The following is a 22,125-nucleotide window of genomic DNA, read 5'->3' as shown; positions in this document are numbered from 1 at the left end:
CCGCCACTTCCGGCTTTTTTCTTTTTGCTTATGTGGTGCTGAGGAATCGAACCCAGGGCCTCATGCATGCAAGGCAAGCGCTCTACAACTGAGCCACTTTCCCAGCCCCTAGTGCATGAAATTCTTATCTCCAATAAACCACCAGAAAACCAGAAGTGGCACCATAGCCCAAGTGGTAGAGCGCTAGCCTTGAAGAGCTGAGAGACAGCGTTCAGGCCCAGAGTTCAAGCCCCACGACTGACCAAAACAAACAAAAAAAGACAAAAATATGATGAAATAATTGTTTTTCCCTGTCTCTAAGCACCACTCTGGATGCATTCTTCAAAGTAGTATCCTTTAGTTTTATTTATTTTTTTTAATTGGGGGAAGGGGGTTGCTGGTCCTGGGCCTTGGCGGGGGTGTTGTCCTTGAGCTTTTTTGCTCAGTGCTAGTACTCTACTACTTGAGTCACAGTTCCACTTCTGGCTTTTTGTTAACTGAAGATAAGAGTCTCACAAACTTTCTTGCTTGGGCTCGTTTCAAACAATGATCCTCGGAGCTAAGCCTATATCTTTTAGATCTATATATAATTTGTGTATCAATAAGAATCTCTAGCCAGTGCTAGTGGCTGCCTGTAATGATAGCACTGAGGCTGAGATCTGAGGACCAAGGTTCAAAGCCAGCCTGGGCAGGAAAGTCCATGAGACTCTTATCTCCAGTTAACCTCAGAAAACCAGAAGTGAAGCTGTGGCTCAAAGTAGTAAGAGTGCTAGCAAGCCTTGAGTGAAAACAAAACACAAAACAAAGCAAAACAAAAAAACTCACCAAAAGAAACTTGTAGACTACACACATCTAGGGCATAGAATATATGGGCTGTAGATAAAACATGTATGCTTTCAACTCTGCTTTTCCATAGAAATTTTAGGGTAAACTCATAAAATCCTCCAAAATCTGTTAAGTTTTTGATTTAATACATTTCCATCAATGAACAAAGTCATTATATAAGGCCTTTTTGTATGTGTGCAGTAATTGGGTTCCTGTTTCTTTCTGATGGAATTTTTGCAGGAAATTTCCATCTTGTTTAAACTTTTACATGTAATGGCATGGCATTCATGGTTCACTCACCTGTCTCAGTGTCTATTCTTTCTATAGCAATACTTCCTTATATTCCCAATAATATTCTTATCTGCTCTTTTTTTGTGTATTATCTTTTACTCCCCAATCAATCTAAACTAAAAGTCAGTCACTAGTCTTTTCAGACAATCTGCTTTTTAGCATTGTTGGTTCTTTTACTTCAGCTATGTTCAAATATTATTTGGATTTAGTGTGTTTCTGTTGTAATATTTACTTCATTCTTTCCTCGAAATATTCTAGTATTTTTTTAGCTTAAAACAATCTTTCTTTCAGATATGAATATAACATATATTAGGTTGTATGCTCCCTTTTAATTCCTATTTTGATTCAATTTTATTACTTCCTAGCTTTAATTTATTGGCTTCAGAATGTGGTCATTTTGTTTATGAAATAAAAGTTTATAACTATAGAGGTAAAGTTTAAGTTTTGTTTACATAAGAGGTTGGTTACCTGTCTAGCTTTAAAATCTTTTAACCTTATTCTTGTATGAGTAGCTAAAATATAAATCTTTCCCACTCTCTTTTCTAAAAAAGGTCATAACCACAATAAAATGGTTACATCTTCAGGGATACAGAAAAGTAGGCTGGACACTGGGTTGCCAACTCTACTTAGCTCCATGTGTATTATTCCCACTGAGTCCATATAAGCATCACATCCCTCTAAGGTCTCCCGTCCCACAGTCTGAGACAGCACATGTAAAAGCAGGTGTACTTGCACATTTGCTGTGCAGGGTGCTGTACTTACATTGTGAACATTTGGTGTGCTGAGGCTCCTCCGAATGTGCCGAGCCTTGGTGGAAAGTGCTTCTTTGACTGTGACAGCCTGTAAACATAATAATTTCAACATAATACTTATTATTTTCTTATCTGACTTCAAGAGGAAGATGTTTATTTGTAGAATATTTATAAATCACGTCAATAATGCATATACCTACAAAAATACCTATTTATAAGACACAAATCTTAATGTGACTGATTTTTCTGTATGTGTGCCAGTCCTCGGGGTTGAACTCAGTGCCTGTACACTATCCCTGAGCTTTTTTTTAACTTAAACTAATGCTATGTCACCTGAGCCACAGCTCTTCTCACTCTTGTGTTTTACGTAGTTAATTGGAGGTAACAGTTTCATGGACTTTCCTGCCCAGGCTGGCTTTGAATGACAATCCTCAGATCTCAGCCCCCTGAGTAGCTAGGATTACAGGCATGAGCCAACAGCTCCTCCACACCCCCCCCCCAATCAAAAACATACTTCCAAAACAAGCCAAGAAAGCTTCTTAGCAAAAGATAGATCTATGTTGGGAATTATTTTCTCACCAAATAGGCAGAGGAAATGAACGTTATGTGGGTTTTACTTGTGTATCTATTCTGGTAGGATTTCCATTAGGAGAAGATTTTGGTGACTGATGCACTCCTATGAGTCAATACTCACTATCTGTCATGGCAACTCCTGCTCCACAGGGGAGTGACTGAAGGGCATAACTAGTCTTATAGGCCTGATACTGTGTGTTATAATTTCCACCTTAATGGATTATCTCTAAAGTTAACCTGAGTGCAAACATTAGAGGGCTAGGGAATATACATGGTAAATCTATGTGGGTTTTCACCTGCCCCAATTGTGAAACCTGAGCAAGTTGGCTAACTGCCCTTAGCCTGAATTTTCTCATTGCAACAGTACATTCCTGTTGATCATTGAATGAAACAATGAATCTAAATTACTGAGGCACAGCCCCTTTCAAAAAGGAAGTACTCAGTAAGTGTTCTTTATTGTTTTTATTTTTGGAATGATGTTTTTCAACAAATCACTTTTCAAGTTCTCCTTTTCTGCATGACTTAAGAGAGATGACTGGTGAACAAATCCATCTTTGTCCAATGTCGGGGGAAGGCTGGTGATTACAACCTTCAGGCCCTCGAGTCAGTCACTTGCCTGTCGGAGCCGTTCAAGGCTCAGAATGTTCTCCACATGCAGCACGCCCCGTGTGTATTTCTCAATGTACGTCTCTCCATCTAACGTGCCCTCGTTTTCACTCCGTGCTGCCAGGAGAGCCAGCGTTTCCCGGTCCTCAATCTCCTCGGTTGCCTTTGGTATATTGGAAACTATTTCATAAGTTACACCGCAGGAATAGAATATGTTCTTCAATGATATCCTCCTCTTCAAACTCTGGGTAAAACTCTGGCAGAAAAGGAAAGCTGGGTTAAGTTACGTGACAAATCTAAGTTTACAAACTGTAACAGCATTTTATAAATGACCACAGTTCTTCATAGAGAGTCATATATAAGATTCGGTGAAACAGGCAAACAAATTGAACTTGAGACTCTCTGTCTCCTTTCCAGATGGATGATAATTGCCAAGTCTTGTGTGGGGACTAGTTTACAGAACATGTGGGACATTCAGGTTTCTAGGGGTGCTTTCTCCCCTCTGCAGACTGGCTTTGCCTTTCCGGGTTTCACCAGTCCTTCTGGAGACCAGCGTGAACAACACTGGGGGCGGGGGAGGGGGGTGCTGACAGTACCTCTCAGATGCAATCTGGCAAGGATAGGGATTTCTTTGGAGTCTGTGTTTGGTTCTGTCTGTGTCTGTCACTAACCTGATTGTACCTGGTACTTAACCTCTCCACTTTCCGTGTTTCCACTTTTCAAACAAGGAAATGTCACAGCCAGTGTCACCTAGAATTATGGGTTTCATATCAAAGTGGACATGTCTTTTGGGGATGACATTTGCCTCTCTTGCCCTATTATCTCAGATAATGAGAAAAGACTCCCAACTCAGCCAGCAAGGCTCCATTCTGCACATTCTCTGATAAATTAGTGCCACAGAACATGAATATGAGAGACAAGAAGAAATCTGTAGTCTGAAAGACATAATGGCAGAGCTGGTCCCCATTACTACCTGTTTGTTGTAAATATTGGCTGCAATCCGCTTTCGTAATACTAACTCCATGGCGGCCGGGTGACTGAGTTGGACTGTGGTCTTCACGATAAGATAAATCCTCTCGTTCTGGGGTGTGACTCTATTCAAGTGAACAGAGTCGTGCACCGAAGAGTCCCAGGAGGCTGTGGCTGAAACCTGGGAGTGGGAGAAGGATGGGGAGATGGAAAGAGATGACTCAGCTGTTTATAAATTAACTCAATGTCACCCAAGAGCCAGTCTTCCTCATCTAGTTTGAGTGACAGCACATAAAGTTTTCTTTATTTTTTTTTTAATTTTCTTTTTAGGACTCTAACCTTCTTTCCCAAAGCAAACTATAGTGGTTTCACAGGAGGGCAGGCCCACGGAACCTATGTGTTAATCTGAAGCCCTGTAGGAGAGTCCTGGGGAGGAATTACCTCGTCATCACTATGCTTTATGATAGGCAGGTAGAAAAACTGGCTGCCATGTTCCTTGGGCAAGATGGAGTTCACGCCTGATGCATGGGGACCAACAAGCTGTTCATTGGCACTGAGGTCATCCGCTAATCAAGGTCAAGGCACAAAAGAAAAGAGTAGGGGATAAAGTTAGTTTTGGAGTAACAACATTTAAAAAGATACACATACACACCCCCCTTCTCCTATAATTAAAAGGTGCTGGGGTCAAACTCAGGGGCTGGGATAGGCTAAACTGCATGTCAACCAAAAATATGTTTTTTAACAGATGAAGTTTACATGTAACACATTCCTAACTTTTCCCCCCTCATTACTTACCTTGCAGTTGAAATAGGTACTCCACGAGTCAGGGAAGCTTTCGTTTTTTATTTTTTTTCAGTTACTACTATTTTTGGTGTGTGCCACTGCTAGAGCTTGAACTCAGGGCTCTGTGCTCTCCTTGGCTTGCTTGTTTATGGCTGGCACTCTATCACCTGAGCAGCACAACTCTTGTCTGCATTTTGCTGGTCAACTGGAGATGGAGTCTTAAGGACTTTTCTGCCTTGGCTGGCTTTGTACGTCTATCCTCAGATTTTCGCCTCCTGAGTAGCAAGGATTACAGTTGCCTGGCTTCCATTTGTGCTCTTAAAACAATTAGAATTTTGCTGGTCTTTTTTTTCCTTTTCTTTTTCTTATGGTGCTAGGGATTGAACCTAAGCATCAGCATATGCTCAGCAAATGCTGTACAACTTGAGCCACGCCCCCTAGTCCAAGAATACATAAGGCAAGGTTACACTGTGATTTTCTAGCATCAAAATTATTGGGTTTGAGTAGCAAAAGACATTAGTCAGAATGCAGATTCCTAGGCCATTGCCAAGGCTGAGTCAGAATATCTGAAGGTGATTACTTTTCCAAGCAATAACTATGCCTATTAATATTCCAAAACAACTATATACTTCTCTCAATCTCCCTAGGTGCTCTCAGACTTTGATTAAACAACCGCATCCCTTCTTCTGTGATTCTACATGTCATGCTTACATATTTTTGGCTGAAACAAAAATGTCATCTCTATGTGGCATAAGAGTAATTACAAGTGATTTATCAATAAAAATGTGAGCAAATGGATGATAAATCTTAATTAAGTGTAACAATCCCTGGAATGTTAAGTACCTACTCACCATTCAAATCAAGGAAGAGAACTGGTATGTGAGTTTCCATGCCAGGAGGTGGGATCCTAAATTGAATGACAAAATTTAGAAATATTTTATATCTTACTGGGATAATAAAACACCACACAACCATGGAAGCAGAAAACCACTGGGGAGATACAGGCCCTTTTCATGAAGTATGCTCGCATTTTACTTCTCTGTTAACACAAATCGTGGAAACTATGTCACATATACCCATTAAAAACCCGCCAGTCAATATGAATTACCCATAATTACTTGAAGCAAAGATTAAAGCCTTGCTCAAAATAATTTTTGTGAAGCCAGGCGTGGTGGTATAATCCCAGCTGTAATCCCAGCTACTGGGGATGTAGAGGGAGGAGGATGGCCAGTTTCAAGGCAGCTAGCCAAAGGTTCTGACAGTCCCCGTTTCAAAAACAAAATAGAAATAAAAGGGTTGTGAGTGTGGCTTAAGTGACAGAGTACTGTCCTGGCGTGAGCAAGGCCTTTGGTTCAGTCCTCAGTAGTGTAATAATAGCTATACTACTATTAATAGCAATTTTAGTGATGAAACAAGGGTTGTGGTGGTGTTAGAGAGAGTAGAATAGCTCAGAGCCTAGAGGAAGTAAACAGAAGTGACATTATGCAATAAGCTTGGATGACATGAGAATATAAATTGTGTGGGGTGGGACTAAGCAGTGTACTGTCTAAACTGGCCCAGCTACAGCACAAATCACTCTCCCCGACCCCCCCCCCTCTCGTCGGTCATGGGCCTGAACTCTGGGCGTGGGTGCTGTCCCTCAGCTCTTCAGCTCAAGGCTAGCACTCTACCACTTGAGCTACAGTGCCACGTGTGGCTTTTTCTGCTTATATGGTGCTGAGGAATTGAACCCAGGGTCTCATGCATGCAAGGCAAGTGCTCTACCACTGAGCCACCTTCCCAGCCCTGCTTTCATCTCTTAAGATGAAGAGTTTTAGGCCTTCTTTCCCTTTCTGAATCAGAATAACAAGGTGGGATCCAGGACTACATTATCCAAACCCTGCAGATGATCTGAAGTTGAAAAAACATCGTGTGAGAATCAGGTGAGGATATCTAGAGCGAGCTGTGAGGAACAGCACAAGGCTAGGAATGAGCTGCCTGTGGATAGGAAGTGGCAGTGGGTGGCTTGCAGGATTCAGCACACCAGGACAAATGTCAAGGATGAACAGCGGCTTACAAATTATGTGTTTACAAATTTAGATTCTCTACTCTCTAAAAGAGACTATTAAAATCAATTACATTCCATTTACCAATAGAGACAAAAATACACTGTTTCTATGTCTATCCAAAGACGTCTATGTGGCCACACACACTCTGTGTTCAAAGGGAATCTTGAATTTTTCTCTTAAATGTTTAGGACAAAAGCTGGAGATGTAGCTCAGCAATAAAGTGCTTGCCTAGCACGTGCAAGGTTCCAGATTCCATCACTAGCACCACAGAAAAACAAAGAAACACAACGTAAATAAAACTAGCAAACACGCTCAGGGCGTTTTCTGCAGTAAGAATGAGAAAGGCTGCAGCAACTGCAGTTGAATCAACATGAAAGAAAGGGTATTTCTTTCCATGTACAAGGCTATGATACACAAGATACCTCCCATGCATTATCCCTAAATCCTATAACACTATCAAAAGATAAAGCCAAAGGGGCAGTTAAAGGAAATACATTAAGAGCTGAAGCAAGAAATTAAATCCAGATCTACTTTACTCCAGATGCTACTATCAAACCAGGCTATTTCTCATTAACATGTCTAGGACTGACTAATCAACTGATCATGTAGTGCTAAAATGTTTAAGTCAGTTGCCAAACTAAGCAGGTACTAGAGCGAATAACATCTCTTTTGCTCTCTTCAAGTATACCCTAGAAACCTTCTCGAGCCAAAATGAGAGAATTTCTACAGATCAGAAAATGTTCAAGTTGCTATTCAGAACAACAGAGCCGTATGGTATTTGATTCCTTCCTCTGAAGGAAGTTGGCAGTGATTCGAACATATAATGACAAAGGAGTACTAGAGATGGCATTTCCTGGGCCAGTCATGGAAAGCCACCTGCATGGCTCTATCAGGCAGGCAGCAGATCCCACGCTGCCAGGCATGCAGGAGAGGGCAGCCTTACCAGTCAGCAGGAGCCCCAGGGATCCCACTGCCTGGGGCTGGTACCAACACAGCATTCCTTTCCTCCGTCAGTCCCACCCACTGCTCCACAAGCCGAGCTTCCCGTTCCACATCGTCCTCTGTTTTCTCTGCAGAAGAAAATGAAGAGCTGAATGAGAATGAGACAGGAAGCACAATCCCTAAAGTTAAAAAATAAGTAGATCTTCACCCTGTGATAACCAAAATGGCTTAGACATCCACTATGTCCCCAAAAATGGATGGAGGCTTCAAAGGCAAGCATGAACATCCACGCCTGCAAAGCCTATGACAGCAGCTTCAGGCAGTATAAGCCAGAAACAGTAGAAAGAGCACGGGAACAGCAATGACAAATCTTAGATCATGTGACCGGTGCTAAGATTTGGGGAAGTTGTTCAACAGATGAGTCTGTTTCCTAATCTGTCAAACAGGAATTCAAGTCATTTCTGCTCTGTCACATGGTGTTATAATTAAGTAAAATAATGGACTGGACATCATAATATACCATGTCACAAAGACAGAGAATTTTAAAACATATGTTTGTTTTATTCCAAAAAACTTTTTATGCTCCCTTCATGCTCATTAGGAAAGGGATTTTATTTGATACATTCTTAAAATTTTCATATCTGTAATTGACTTCTGGGACCCCCTGGGGATACTAGCAATGAGTTTTCATGATCACAATGTGCATTTGAGTCAACACCACACTTCTTCAGGAAATGAATTAACAGCCCTAATGTGTTTATTGATATAGAATCAACCACAAGGACAATGAAGTCAGGATGAGTGATAAGATTCTTTTGGGACAGGGTCTTACTATGTAGCCCAGGCTGGTCTCAAACTCCAGATCATCTAGCCTTTATATTCCAACTGCTGTGATTACAAGTACATATCAACTGAACTGGACTGAGACAAAAATTTGAAGGACATATTTGTACTACAGGATCCAAGTGCATAGTAAGCAAATGGGTACCCTTAGGGGCAGAGAGTACAACTACAGAGCCACACTGCCCAACAGGAATAAGGCACCATGTAGTCTAGATGGTGTTCATGCATACTGACATTCTGCATACCAGCACACTGGTAATGACCACATTTGTGATCACTGAAACACAACTGAGCTGGACATTTAATGTCACAGCTTTTTGACACACTCATAGTTATATGAAAAGTTATACCATTCAGAGACTTCTTAATAGAAAGGTATAATTTGGTTCAGTAATGTCTTTAATGGTTTCAAGTTCAACTAAGATGGTACTGTCTAACGAAGGAAAGAAAGGAATCTACTACCAGTGAATAGAAAGGAAAAGACTATTCCCAGAGCATTTAACCTCATATATCTTAAAAGAAAATTATTAGCTTACATTTCACATACCTTTTTTGTTGTTGACTTTTTTAATCTGTTCATCTAAGTATTCTCTCCGTTTAATGAGTGCATCTGACCACCTCTCTCTCACGCAGTTTAAATCTTCTTCCTGGCAACATGGGCAGAAAACATTCGTCTGTAAGATGCTAGACGACTATTTTCTTTAAAAACCAAAAGTCTAAATTGATTAGCAAACTTTCCATTAGGAAAGGCCATTGAACACTGGTGTGTGATTAATGTACAGGAAAGCAGGGGACTCAGTAGCACCACATGCTGATCAAGGATTTGGGTCCCCAGAAATCAGATCTCCACAAGGATAATGATTAGCCTTTTTAAAGCAAGACGAGCTCAGCTGATACCAGGGATCGCATGATTTTTAGGCTAACTTCATGCATTGTACTTAAATGGCAGCTACTGATTGAAAGATGTGCAATTTTAAACAGGAAGACCACATATAACATATCAAACAGATAGAGGAGGACAGGCATTTATTTCACAGTTCAGTGGCCTAGTAACATGTATTTTCTGAAATGGAAAGAATAGGTCAGCAGAGAAGCTTTTGAACTTTCTCCAAAGATTTTACATCCAAATGTCACCATGAGACTAAACAACAGTCTCCCATGCAAAAACCCAACATGCATTCAGCCATGCTTGAAGAAATTCCCGAAGCAGCCATGGACTTGGATGTGCACAACGTGGCAGGAAGCACGCAAAAAGCCAAAAGACGTTAGTCAATGGCACTGCTGACATCCCAGGGAACACTGACCTTTCCCCTAAGGTTTGTTTGCATTTGCTTCTTTCCTTTCTATGTAAAATTATGAGCAAGGAAAGAAAAGTCTCCAGTTTTATTCAAAATGCTCATTGGCTTAATGCTAGTCTAATGGTAAAGACATTATACTAAGGCTAGACACTAGGAACTTCTAATGATATTTCTATAATGTTCCCACATTTTTTGTGGGGTGGGGTGGGGCAGACAGCAGGATTTGAACTCAATGTCCTTGCTCAGGCATTCTACCACATGAGCCATATCTCCACTGCAGCTTCATACTATTGGGAGTTTTTTGTTTTTTGGAAATGGAGTCTCATGTAATTTCCTGCCTAAATTGGCAGGAACTTCAACCCTTCAGATCTCAGCCCTCTGAGGAGCCAGGATGAAAGGTGTGAGCCACTGGTGCCTAGCAATGGACCCATATTTTACATACTGGAAGGCACAACTGGGAAAATATCTTCTGAATTTGTGTGGAGAAGGAGTACAAAGACTGGGAATCAAAGACAGAAACCATCTTAGTTCACTGGTTTGATCATGATGGTATCATCCCACATTGCATGCTATCAGACTAGTCAGTGCTGACCCTTTTATAGCTGCACATATCTTTTTTCTCTACATTTCTAACAAGAAAAGGCTGAGATTTAAATTCTATAACTTATGGAGAACTAACCTTTTCCCTAATGAAAGGAGAAAACTAGCTAAACAAAAGAAAGCTATGTGCATAAAATGCCTCTAAGTTTCCTGCCCAGTAAGTGTTTTAAAGTTAAATGGTGTTTTAGAACAATACTAATTTCTTGGATATAAGAAGCAAAGTACAGTTTAGCATAGGAAAGATAAGAATCTAAAGATTCTGGATGGAAAACTAGGTAATTTTTTTTTAGGAGCAGTACTTTTAATATAGTGATAATGATCTTGCTTAGCAAGGCTTTACAAGCTAATAATTTCAGATCGCAGAGGAAAAAATGCAGTATCTGGTTATAAATTCTGAAAATAAAGAGGAAAAACAACAGACATAGTATTGTATATTTGATTACATATGAAGCAATTCAAAAGCACGGGCAAAACTGCACATTCTTGCTCTCTAAGCCACTTTCCTCCTCCCTGGCCTCTGCTTTTGCAAATGCTGGCAATTAGCAATAGCTGTGCCCCATGCCACAGGATTGACAGCAGTAGCAATACCTGATAACTATCCATATCATCACCATCCTCATCATTTCTCTGGTAGGAAAAAAATAAACACAAAGGACATGCATTTTGTTTCTCCAACAGCACATGGGAAATAATTCTCTAACACACATCACAATGGGCAAGTCACATGAAATTGGCATAATGAAACATTTCAACAAAATTCCAAAGGTTGAATGGATTTATTCACTCTGTCATGTAAAGTTAACAGTGCTGGTAATGGAACCCAGAAACTTGTCTATGCCAGGCATTCTTTCTACACTGAGCTACATACAACTCCATCCCTAACAAACTGTTTTAAGGAAAGCAGTTATATTGAAACTAAGATAGGGAAAGAAATCCACAGCCTTAGTTAGGACTTCTGCCACTGTTGTAAGACAGTTAGGTAATATGTATAGGTAAGCTATAGATAAATATCATTTGTAGGTAGACTGTGAGATGGGGAATGGGCTTAAGAACATAGAAAGCAACGCCTACAAGGACTTCAGAGGTTCTCTTGCCCAACTTTGGCTTTGGCTAGGCAGCAACAGAGGCCCTCCAGGATACAGTGATTTAATCAAGGTTCACACACTAGAGGACAACCAGGATGGAAAGAAGGCCCCTAGTCGCCAACCTTATGGGTTATTACCCTATAATCACCACACCTGAATGAAATCAGCTCACCCAAGTCCTGTACAGCTCTCTTGCAATAAAAAAGAAAGAAAGAAAGAACTCCTTTCTATCCTGGGGGCCAAATAACAGTTTAGTTGAGAAATGCTAAAAACACAGCAACATTTCATGATAAAGTAACAATTCTGGCAAAAAAAAAAAAGTAACATACTGACAAGAATTTTAACTGAGACAATTTTCTTTAGAAATAAGATTTTTTTAAAGTCTGGTAATTATTACTATCAGTTATGTGACTAATTTATTAAATACAAACATAATCCTGAACTAATTTATCTTTAAAGTAAGGTTCCCTAGGAGTTAAAGAAATAGCTCTACTATACCACAAATTTCTAGATCAGGAAAGTACTTTCACCAACTAAAGACTAGCCCAAGCTTCTGTGATGCAGAACTGTTGTGAAACAAGAATATTTTGTATTGGTTTTGGCTATTGCTTTAGCGAAATTCTAAAGAACAGTGTCAACAACATCGGAAAGTTTGTAGACATTACCTTAAGCATGGCAGCAAAGGGGATGGATTAAAAACCTTGGAAACTGTCACAGTTTCCACTTGTGGGGCTGGTATTGGCTGGGACTCAATTTTTTGTTTTACAAAGCTAAGGAGCGAAGGCAGAGTCCTCATACTTGCTAACTAGGCACATGTTCTACCACTGAGCAACCCCCCAGCCCTGATACTCTGCTCTTAAGATTGCATATAGCACTGGAAAAAGATCAATATTTCAAAGTCCATGCTTTGACAAAAATTTATTTTAACTGGACGTATGGCTGATGAAGGAATGCAAATAATAGGTACATGAAAAAAGAACTTTCAGCTAAGTGACAGAACACGTTCTGTAAAGGTCACTGGTTCAGATATATAAATTGCTTTATCAAACAGCAAAAACTTCTTAAGCCACAATGTTTTACTACAAAAAGGAACCTCTGAGAGTTACTAAGTTTATCTCATCATTTTGGACAAGAAAAAAAAAAACAACCGTAAGTTTAAAATACCCAGCAAAAATCATGACTTGGTAGAAATGAACCTGATAAAGACTGCAGGCCTCCCACTCCAAGTCTAATGTCAGCTCTTCCTACCAAATCCTGAGGCTACCGGGGAAGCCGCAGGCCAGGGAAGGCCTGAACTGGGATGAAAATCCTTACAACCCAATTCCCCAATCACAGACTGTGAACACACAAGAAGTCTGGTGGAAAAGTGTCCTATGCAAACCAGACCTTGGCTAGGGTGGCCTTCATACCTGGAAAGAAGTGTGTGGGTTCAGAGAGCTGGAGAGAATTTGAACCTAGAAGAGGAAGGGTTTGCCTGACAAAGCTACACCTTCCTGACAGTTCAAGAGTTTGTGCACTGACGTTTTAGCTTTGAGGAAAGGTCTTCCCAAACACCAGGAAGCCCAAAGAAAAACAGGGGGAGAGGACCATTCTCAGGATTGGCTGAGGTCCTGCCTGGACTCCAGAGAGAAATACAAGAGAAATGTTTTCTCCCTGCAGGCAAGGCAAGACAATGCCAGGCATGGCAAAGCAAAGCAGGGAGAGTGCTCCTATCACACAGGGCAGAGCAGCAAGGGTGCAGGATTAAACCACAATTCTTTCCTGTCTGAACTCACATCTAGTGAAGCTCAGGACGCCCATTAGGCAGGTAAGGGTGGGGATGAAGTTCATAACTAGAGTTTATCCTCAAGGAGTCCAGAAGAGGTCTCACCAATCCCATGGAAGTCAATTCTGAGGGGATTTCATCTTTTTATTTTTTTAAATATGAAGATAAGGTTTAGGAGATGAAGATTTAATGGATGAAAGTGATCATGAAGACAGACTGCTTGTTAAAAAAAAGCAGTAAAGCCTGCAAATAAGTGGCTCATTACAATTTAAAAAAGAGTACACTAAAAAAAAGAATGTTTAGTCAAGTGATGGAACACATTCTGTAAAGGTCACTGTTTAAGATATATAAACTGTTCCATCAAACAGCAAAAACTTCTTAAGCCACAATGTTTTACTGCAGAAAAGAACCTCTGAGAATTACCACATTTATGTCATCATTTTAGACAAGAAAACAAGAACTCTTTCAATTAGCCAGCAAAAATCATGATTTAGTTTATGGTGTTATCATTAGGTATGGTATTAATAAAAGTAAGCTGAGGCTAGGCAGCAACACCAAATATCCGACAGTTTGGGCTAGCTATAAAATAAAACCTGCTAGCTTTCATCAGTATCTTTATAAATAAGATTACTACTAATTAGAACTAGGCAAAGATAATATTTTAAATCTAGAAAGAAAGGCAATGAACGTAAATGTGAACTGGGAGAAGAAAAGAGCCAGGACAAGGAGTTCTTTAATCTCCCTAAATAGGTCCCATTATGGATCATTCATTTCCCCCCTTCTGCATCATCCCATCTTTCTTATTGTTCCAAGTGTAAGGAATGGAACCCAGGGCCTCAAGGCTACAAAACAAGAATTCTACCACTGAGCCACCTGCCAGCTCCCAATCTTTGTTAGTACTATTTTAAATCTATCTTACCTGGTAACTGTCCAGCCCTCTTTGGAGTTTGGTGGACCTGGCAGTTACACAGCCAATGGATACTGACAATATGGCTTCAACCATGAGTGGCAATGTCCCTGAATGCTGTACAGGCTGTACTGTGACTTGTACTCGACGTGAGTGACCCTGCAAGGTGGGATGGGAGGTCAGGAATATGGGAAGGGAAGAAGGGAAGGGTAAAGAATTAGGGAACAGAAACTCAAATAATTAGAAAAATTCTAGGCCAGGCTCTGGTGTCCCGCACGTATAGTCTTAGCTACTCAGAGGCTGAGATCTGAGGATCGCAGTTTGAAGCCAGCCCAAGCAGGAAAGTTTCTGACTCTTATCTCCAATTAACAATCAGAAAACCGGGAGTGGAACTGTGGCTTAAGTATATTAGAATGCTAGCTTTGAGCCACAAAAAAAAAAAAACACCAACAATTCAGGCCTGGACAGTAACCAGGCCTGAGTTCAAACCTCAGGACTGGCAAAATAATAATAACAATAACAACAACAACAATAATAGGCAAAGAGAAAAACAATCATAGTACCTGTCTAAGCTGAAAGATGCCGCCTGTGTTGACATCTTTTGCTTGATGAAGTTCCACTGCAGTGTATTCCCCCAACTCATTCAACTCTAGTATGGAAATCCACATTTCTATTCTTCGAGTGACTTCATTCCACCTGCAAAAACACATCCCCACAAGCAGCAAAGGTAGGTCACCCAGGGACATGATTAAAGGAGTGGCAAGCTATCCTTTATGGAGCATTTATTATGCTCTAGGCCCATGTCAGCTTTATCACACAAACACATTAACTCTCTTTTCTTTCTTTTTTTTTTTTCTTTCTGGGTCCGGTCGTGGGCCTGAACTCTGGGCCTGGGTGCTGTCCCTCAGCTCTTCAGCTCAAGGCTAGCATGCTACCACTTGAGCCATAGCACCACTTCTGGCTTTTTTTTTTTTTCTGCTTATGTGGTGCTGAGGAATCGAACCCAGGGCCTCATGCATGCAAGACAAGCACTCTTACCACTGAGCCACCTTCTCAGCCCCCCACATTAACTCTCAAACATCCCTAGGGTATAGACTTAAAAGTTTGCTAGTGTCTACTACTGTTCCAGTCCCCACATTCCTGTAGCAGCTTGGCATTTCTTATAGATTATCTCTACCTGCTTTCCTATCAGTGGAATTATGCAGTATAAATTTGTGACTGGCTTCTCTTATTTGGCATAATGGTTTTGAGATCCACACAAATCTGTAAACTGTCCTTTACTAATGCTGCCAAAATATTCCACTGTATGAGTAATATGACAATGTGTTCATTTGTCCACTGAAGGCCTCCTGGTTGTTTAATTTCGAGGTACTATAAAGTTGCCATGAATATTCATGTACAACTGTAAGGACGTACTTCAGGTTTCCTTTCTCTTGGGTAAATACCTACATGTGGGATTGTTGGCTCAATGAAGAGGCAAATGATGAACTTCACAACAAACGATCCAGCTTTCTTCCAGACAGTAGCTTGCCCATGTGTATTCATAATGATGCCTTTTAATAAGCTAAGCTTTGAATGGTATTGAAGTCTAACAAGAATGTTTTCCTCTATGGTCAGTGCTTTCTGTGGCCTCTCTGCAAATCTGTGACCATGTCTAAATCATAAAAATATTTCCCTACAAGCCCCACTACTGACAAAAAACAAAAAATACTTCCCTAGATGATGGCTAGAATTCCCCATCTGTAATCCCAGCACATGGAAAGCAGAGGTTAGAGGATTGCTCAAGTTTAAGATCAGCCAGGACTACAAAAAAATAAACAACAACCAAAAAACCCAACCCCCCAAAGTCAACAAATTACAAAAAAACAAAAACCCTACTGTTTCTTCCATCACATTTTACACATTTGTTTGCGGTGGTATTGGGATTTTTACTTAGGGACATACTCTTGCTAAAAAGATGTTCCATGTTCCCAACCCTTTTTTGCTTTATTTATTGTTTGGATAAGGTACCAATGTTTTGCATGAGACTGGTCTCCTAGAGCCATCTTCCTACCTATACCTCCCACATAGGTACCACCACACCTACATTGGGTCTCACAAACGTTTTGACTAGGTAGGCCTCAGATCATGATCCTTCTGATCTCTGCCTTCTGAGTATCTGGGATTACAATCGGAGCATCATACTTGGCAGGCCAAGTTTTAACTTTTACATCCGAAGTTGGAATTCATGTCAAGTCCATTTTTGTGTATGGTATACAGTAAGATCAAGGTTGACATTGTCCGTGTGTGTGTGTGTGTGTGTGTTAATCTTCTTTTCTTTCCAGCTTACCTTTATTAAATTATATTTCTTTGATGCCTACTGATTCCTTCTGTCATTCTCATTTGCAGAGGAGGGAACAGGTTCAGAGAAGCTAAGTAACTTGTCCAAACTAACATTAGCAGTGATTGGGATCTTGGGACCATATCCTATATCCTATTGATTGATTGACTGTGATCATCTTGGGGCTTGAACTTAGGGCCTGGGCACTGTCTCTGAGCACTTTTGCTGACGGTGAACACTTTACCACTGGAGCCATAGTTCTACTTCTGGCTTTTTGGTGGTTAACTAGAGGTAAGAGTCTCATAGTCTTTCCTGCCAGGCTGGCTTCAAACCATGATCCTCAGATCTCAGCCTCCTGAATAGCTATGATTATAGACATGAGCCATGGGTGTCCCATAGCCTGTATTCTTTTTCTTGTTGTTGTTGGTCATGGGGCTTGAACTCTGGGCCTGGGCGCTGTTGCTCCACTCTTCAGCAAAAGGCTAGCACTCTACCACTTGGGCCACAGTACCACTTCCAGATTTCTGGTGATTTATCGGAGATAAGAGTCTCATTGACTTTCCTGCCTGGGTTGGCTCTGAACTGTGATCCTCAGATCTCTTAGCTTTCTGAGTAGCTAGTATTACAGGCATGAACCACTGGCATCCAGCTTAGCCTGTATTCTTAATCACTGTTAAAGTGCCAGTCTCAACCTGTACTTACCTGTCATGCAGCGTTCTTGTCTTTGCATGGAGAGAGTCAACTTCCCAGATAGAGCTTCCATTTCCTGCACACCGGTGGCCCCACACTTCAATTGCCAGTGCTCCCTCCGAAATAAACTCCAGGAATTCTTCTGTGACGTTCACCACGTAATCCTGAGAGGAGGGGTAGGGAGGAGAACACAGCAAGCATTATGCAGGAGGAGTCTGTGCAATTTCCCTTCCAAATTTTACTTACAGACAGATTTACTTCAGGGATATTAGCTTGATCTCAACCTTAAACTTATTTTTTCTATTTTACAGGAAACCATACAGAAAACCATACAACATCTGATCTGGAGGGACAATTATAAGGCAAGTTAATTTCATTTTGTGATAGGGTCTTGCTATGAAGTCCATGCTGACCTTGAACTCATATTCTTCCTATTTCTGCCTTCCAAAGGGCTGGGATTACAGGCATGCACCAGCATGCTCGGTTTCAACCTCCCTTTCTGTCATAAATGAGAAAACTGGAGAATGCGACTTGTCTTAAGTATAATTTCTTGCTTTAGTTGCAGAGCTGGATCTTGCTTCTCTCACTCTTGGCTCATTCTCAGTTCCCTGGTAGCAGTCTGGCTTGCTTAGCTGGCACGGACTTGCCATGGATAGAAGACTAGTACCAAAACTAAACTATCTGTGAGTTATCTTCATGATCTATGCTGTTGCTCTGAAGCTTTCCCACCCCAATTCCTCATTCTAAAACACACAGATGGCTCTGTGTGTAGAGCCAGAAAGAATAGGCATGATTTACACAAGAAAGAGCCTAGAGCATCCTGATCTTTGAGTTGATCTTTAAGAAGTGACTTGTTGACAGTCTCAACTGAAAGCCAAGAAGGCTGGTGATATCTCACAGTTCATCCAGCCAGAGTTTGCTCTCACAGTCGATCCAGCCAGAGTTCGCTCTAAAGTCCACAGGTTCCATTTTATATTGTCTTTAAGAATAGTACTGTATGCTGTGCTTAGAATGCTATGCTGCATTTAAAACAGGAAATATCTGCAACTTACATGTTCACAGGCCCATAATGCTACAATGTGCATAACATGAGCCACTTTTGTAAAAAACTTAAAAGAAGTTCTGTGTAGGAGTTAGGTGCATGGCTCACGAGGTACAGCGTCCATCTGAAGTTATGTGTGCACACAAGCTTAGAGTGGTAGAGCACTAGCCTTGAGCAAAAGAACACAGGAACACTGCCCAGGCCCTGAGTTCAAACTCCGTAACTGACCCTCCCAAAACAAACAACAACAACAAGAAAAACCACCCAAAACACAAGAGAGAAAGTGTGAGCAAACTCACTTATGTTTCTGTTTCTGAGGAGGAAGACTAGAGGTTGAGATGTTTCATTTTCTGTAGTTCTAAAATTTTTGAATTTGTCATGAGATTACGCAGTCCAGTTAAGATAGTATGTTCAACAAAAATCTTCATGGGAAAAACTTGCAAGTTCTAATTCATTTTCATAACTGTACACAACTCCATATGCAACAGGAAATCCAGCCTCCCATGGCTTGCCCCTGTAACCTTCCTGCTTTGTGTTGAGCTGAATTTGCCTCCTTGCAACCTGACTTCTGAAAATATCCTCATTTATGTCCATTTTCAGGTTAGCATGGGAATAGCTGAGACTCAACTATCATTTTCTACCTGGAAACTCCCATTCCCCATGTTTGCTTATATATTTATCGTGTTTGTTTATATATTCATTTGGTCAAATGCTTCATTACCCTTTTCATTTGATCAGATACTTAGTCTCAATGAGACATCAAGATAAAATTGTGGGGGCTGGGAAGGTGGCTCAGTGGTAGAGTGCTTGCCTTGCATGCATGAGGCCCTGGGTTTGATTCCTCAGCACCACATAAGTAGAAAAAGCCGGAAGTGGCACTGCAGCTCAAGTGGTAGAGTGCTAACCTTGAGCAGAAAGAAGCTCAGGTCAGTGCCCAGTCTCTGAGTTCAAGCCCCAGGACTGGGAAAAAAAAAAAAAAAGATAAAGTAGTGGGTCCTGCCATCAGAAAACTCATGGTCAATTGTGGAAAAACAGGAAGAAGTCAAAAGCTCAATATAGTTCTCTCTGTAGTCACTGCTGTTGCTTTGCTACTTACTATGGAGTGGAACCCTGGCTCTATGGCACACTAAGCCTTACTGTCTCATTGCGCTGTACCTGGCCCCGCAGTACATTGGGTGATGTACCTTACAGTGAGAGAAGGTCACCGCATACTGCGCATCCTTGGACTGCAGGGATGGCACCTCTGGGTCCACCACCGGGGCAGCCACCGTAGACTCACACTGGTCCCAGAACGTATATTGACAGAAGACAAAATTGGACAGGCTTAAGGGGAGTCCAGTTGCTTCTTTAATTTTTACCTGAAAAGAGGGGCAAAAAAAAAAAAGTGAAATACAATTCCTGTGAAGGCCATATTAGTTTCCACATTATTTTCTACTTCCTGTTATTTCAAATTGAAGAGGTGATGGGTTAAATCAGACATCCATTTGACGCCACCTCGTGAAGTGTCCTGTCTACAATGAAATCTGCACCATCTTTCTCTAACCATAAAACAGATACACACACCCCTGTGAAATTTCTGAATGACTAAGTTTCTGATATAGATGGAACATTTATTTGAAAAACACAATTCACCTTGAAATATAGGCTCCCTGTAAATACATAGATGCTTCTGACTCTATTAGCCACCAGGAGACTGAAAATATTTGGAAATAAAATGGTGCTTATACTAAACATGCAAATACATTTTTTTTTTTACCCTTCTAGAGAAAGTTCTATCTGCTGTCAGACAGCAGATGTATGATGCTGGACGAGAAACTCATTTATGCTTTGGTAAAACGCTGAAACAGTAAAAAGTCTTTGCTTCCACTTACCCGGCATGTCAGCTTTTTGACTCGGTGAATGATCTCTCCATTGCTGTCTACTACCTCCAGGCTCCCACTTTCACTGGAGTTCTCTGAGGAGTCATCCTCCACCACACGCTCTGGAACAGCTCCTGTGACACGCATCACTTCCACATGGAGACGCCCTGCAACCTGGGTCAAAGACCCAGAGCACTTTGAGGTTCAAAGGCATCTCACAGGCAACACTGACGTTAGATAGAAGCACACTGAGCAGCTCTGTACTCTGCAGCTCTGCCTCGCCACCTCCAACCATGGGAAACCCACCCTCCTATGGCTTGCCTCCATAACCTTCCTGCTTTGCGTTGAGCTGAATTTGCCTCCTTGCAACCTGACTTCTGGAATATCCTCACTTGTACCCATTTTCAGGTCAGTGTAGGAAGAGCTGAGACTCTACTCTCATTTTCTACCTGGAAACTCCCCTTCCCCATGTTTGTTTATATATTTATGTTTGTTTGTATATTCATTTGGTCAAATGCTTCACTAACCTTTTCATTTGATCAGACACTTAGTCTCAATGAGACATCAAGATAAAGTTGTGGGTCCTGCCATCAGAAAACTCACGGTCAATTGCAGAAAGACAGGGAGAAGTCAAAAACCAATAATAATAATAGTTGTGGACACAGATTTGTATAGGGATAGGATAAATATGTGTAGGATTAACTTATCTACTCAGCAAGTACTTACTGAGAATTGATGGTGCCAAGAACTGTGCTAAGCACTGTAATTACAATAGTAAACCAAATACCAGGTTTATGAGCCCTTTGGACTCATGCAATCAAGAACAGCATGCAAGCCAAACACCCAGAGGCTCATACCTGAAACCCTAGCTACTCAGGTGGCTAAGATCTGCAGATTCACAGTCCAAGGCCAGCCTAGGCAGAAAAGTCCATGAGACTCAATTTCTACCAGCAAAAACCCAGGCTAGAGTCATGGTTCAAGTTGTAGAGCATCAGCCAGGTAAGCCACGCAAGGGCAAGGATCTGAGTTCAAATCCCAGTACTGGCAAAACCAAAAAATGTTATGCAATTCAGACTAGGGATGGAAGCAGGATAAAGAAATAGTTATGTTTTTCATTTGGTAACTCAGGCTGGCCTTGAGCTCAAGATCCCCCTGCCTTAGTCTCTCAGGTGCTGGTTTATAAGCAGATACCACCATATTGGGCTCCAAGAATACTGTTTTTCATTAACAATGCATTACATTTTTCCCATTATAGGGGCAGGTCTCTGAATAGGAGTTGGGAACACAGCTCCTCTTACAGCTTACACAGAACTGTACTTAAAGAATAGGGATTATTCTGAGCTGCTTTCTTGGAGTATCTTCATTGGTGGAGTTATCTTTCACTATCCAGTTTGAGTCTGTGATAACTATGGCTGTGACCATGACAGTTTTGGTTGTGCTGTTGTCACCTTAAAGAGTGAAGGCTATTTTAGAGGTAGATCACATAGCAACTGGCAGTGGGAACAAGGATGTAAGAGGAATTGGTCAATGACATTTGGTAAGTTAGACAAATCTGGAGGAAGTAATGTGAAGGTTGAAAAAAGAAGATAAATCAGCTAGGAGACGGTGGTCCAAGCATTTTTAATAACAATATATTTTTTAAAATATAATTTTAGGGGAATTCACAGAATACCCAGAGTCCACTATGATCCCAAGTTAAAAAGCCCTGAGCAAGGGCCTTACCCTCTGGATCTCTTTGCCAGATAAGTTGTATGCATTTTTAACATGGAGAAAAGTAATACTGGCCATTAGCTTAGAGCAGAACATTCCAGAGGGTTACCACACACAGATCACCGTGCCCTACTTTCCGGGTCTATTTAAGACAAAGCTTAAAAAAACCACAGACACACACAGACACACACAGACACACACACACACACCATTGAGAGCCTGGAACATTTACACACAC

At 41.1% G+C, this 22,125-nt stretch overlaps 1 protein-coding gene across 1 annotated transcript in view; it reads right to left on the bottom strand.

Annotated features, from left to right (window-relative positions):
* Kif13a (kinesin family member 13A) overlaps positions 1–22,125 on the bottom strand; it is a 159,245-nt gene that overhangs the window by 14,043 nt on the left and 123,077 nt on the right. Inside the window, exons 21-32 of the mRNA XM_013030417.1 lie at positions 20,190–20,351; positions 19,503–19,676; positions 17,289–17,440; positions 14,830–14,962; positions 14,279–14,425; positions 9,159–9,258; positions 7,770–7,896; positions 5,630–5,685; positions 4,437–4,561; positions 4,000–4,176; positions 3,037–3,282; positions 1,767–1,935 (exon numbers count right to left, since the gene is read on the bottom strand). Of these exons, the coding sequence (XP_012885871.1) occupies positions 1,767–1,935; positions 3,037–3,282; positions 4,000–4,176; positions 4,437–4,561; positions 5,630–5,685; positions 7,770–7,896; positions 9,159–9,258; positions 14,279–14,425; positions 14,830–14,962; positions 17,289–17,440; positions 19,503–19,676; positions 20,190–20,351 (1,768 nt within the window). The remainder of the gene's footprint in view (positions 1–1,766; positions 1,936–3,036; positions 3,283–3,999; positions 4,177–4,436; positions 4,562–5,629; positions 5,686–7,769; positions 7,897–9,158; positions 9,259–14,278; positions 14,426–14,829; positions 14,963–17,288; positions 17,441–19,502; positions 19,677–20,189; positions 20,352–22,125) is intronic.

This window comes from Dipodomys ordii, unplaced genomic scaffold (genome assembly GCF_000151885.1).
Source record: "Dipodomys ordii isolate 6190 unplaced genomic scaffold, Dord_2.0 Scaffold130, whole genome shotgun sequence".
Lineage (NCBI taxonomy): Eukaryota > Metazoa > Chordata > Mammalia > Rodentia > Heteromyidae > Dipodomys > Dipodomys ordii.
Note: the sequence above shows the minus strand (reverse complement) of the source record. Positions and strands in the feature narration are given on the sequence as shown.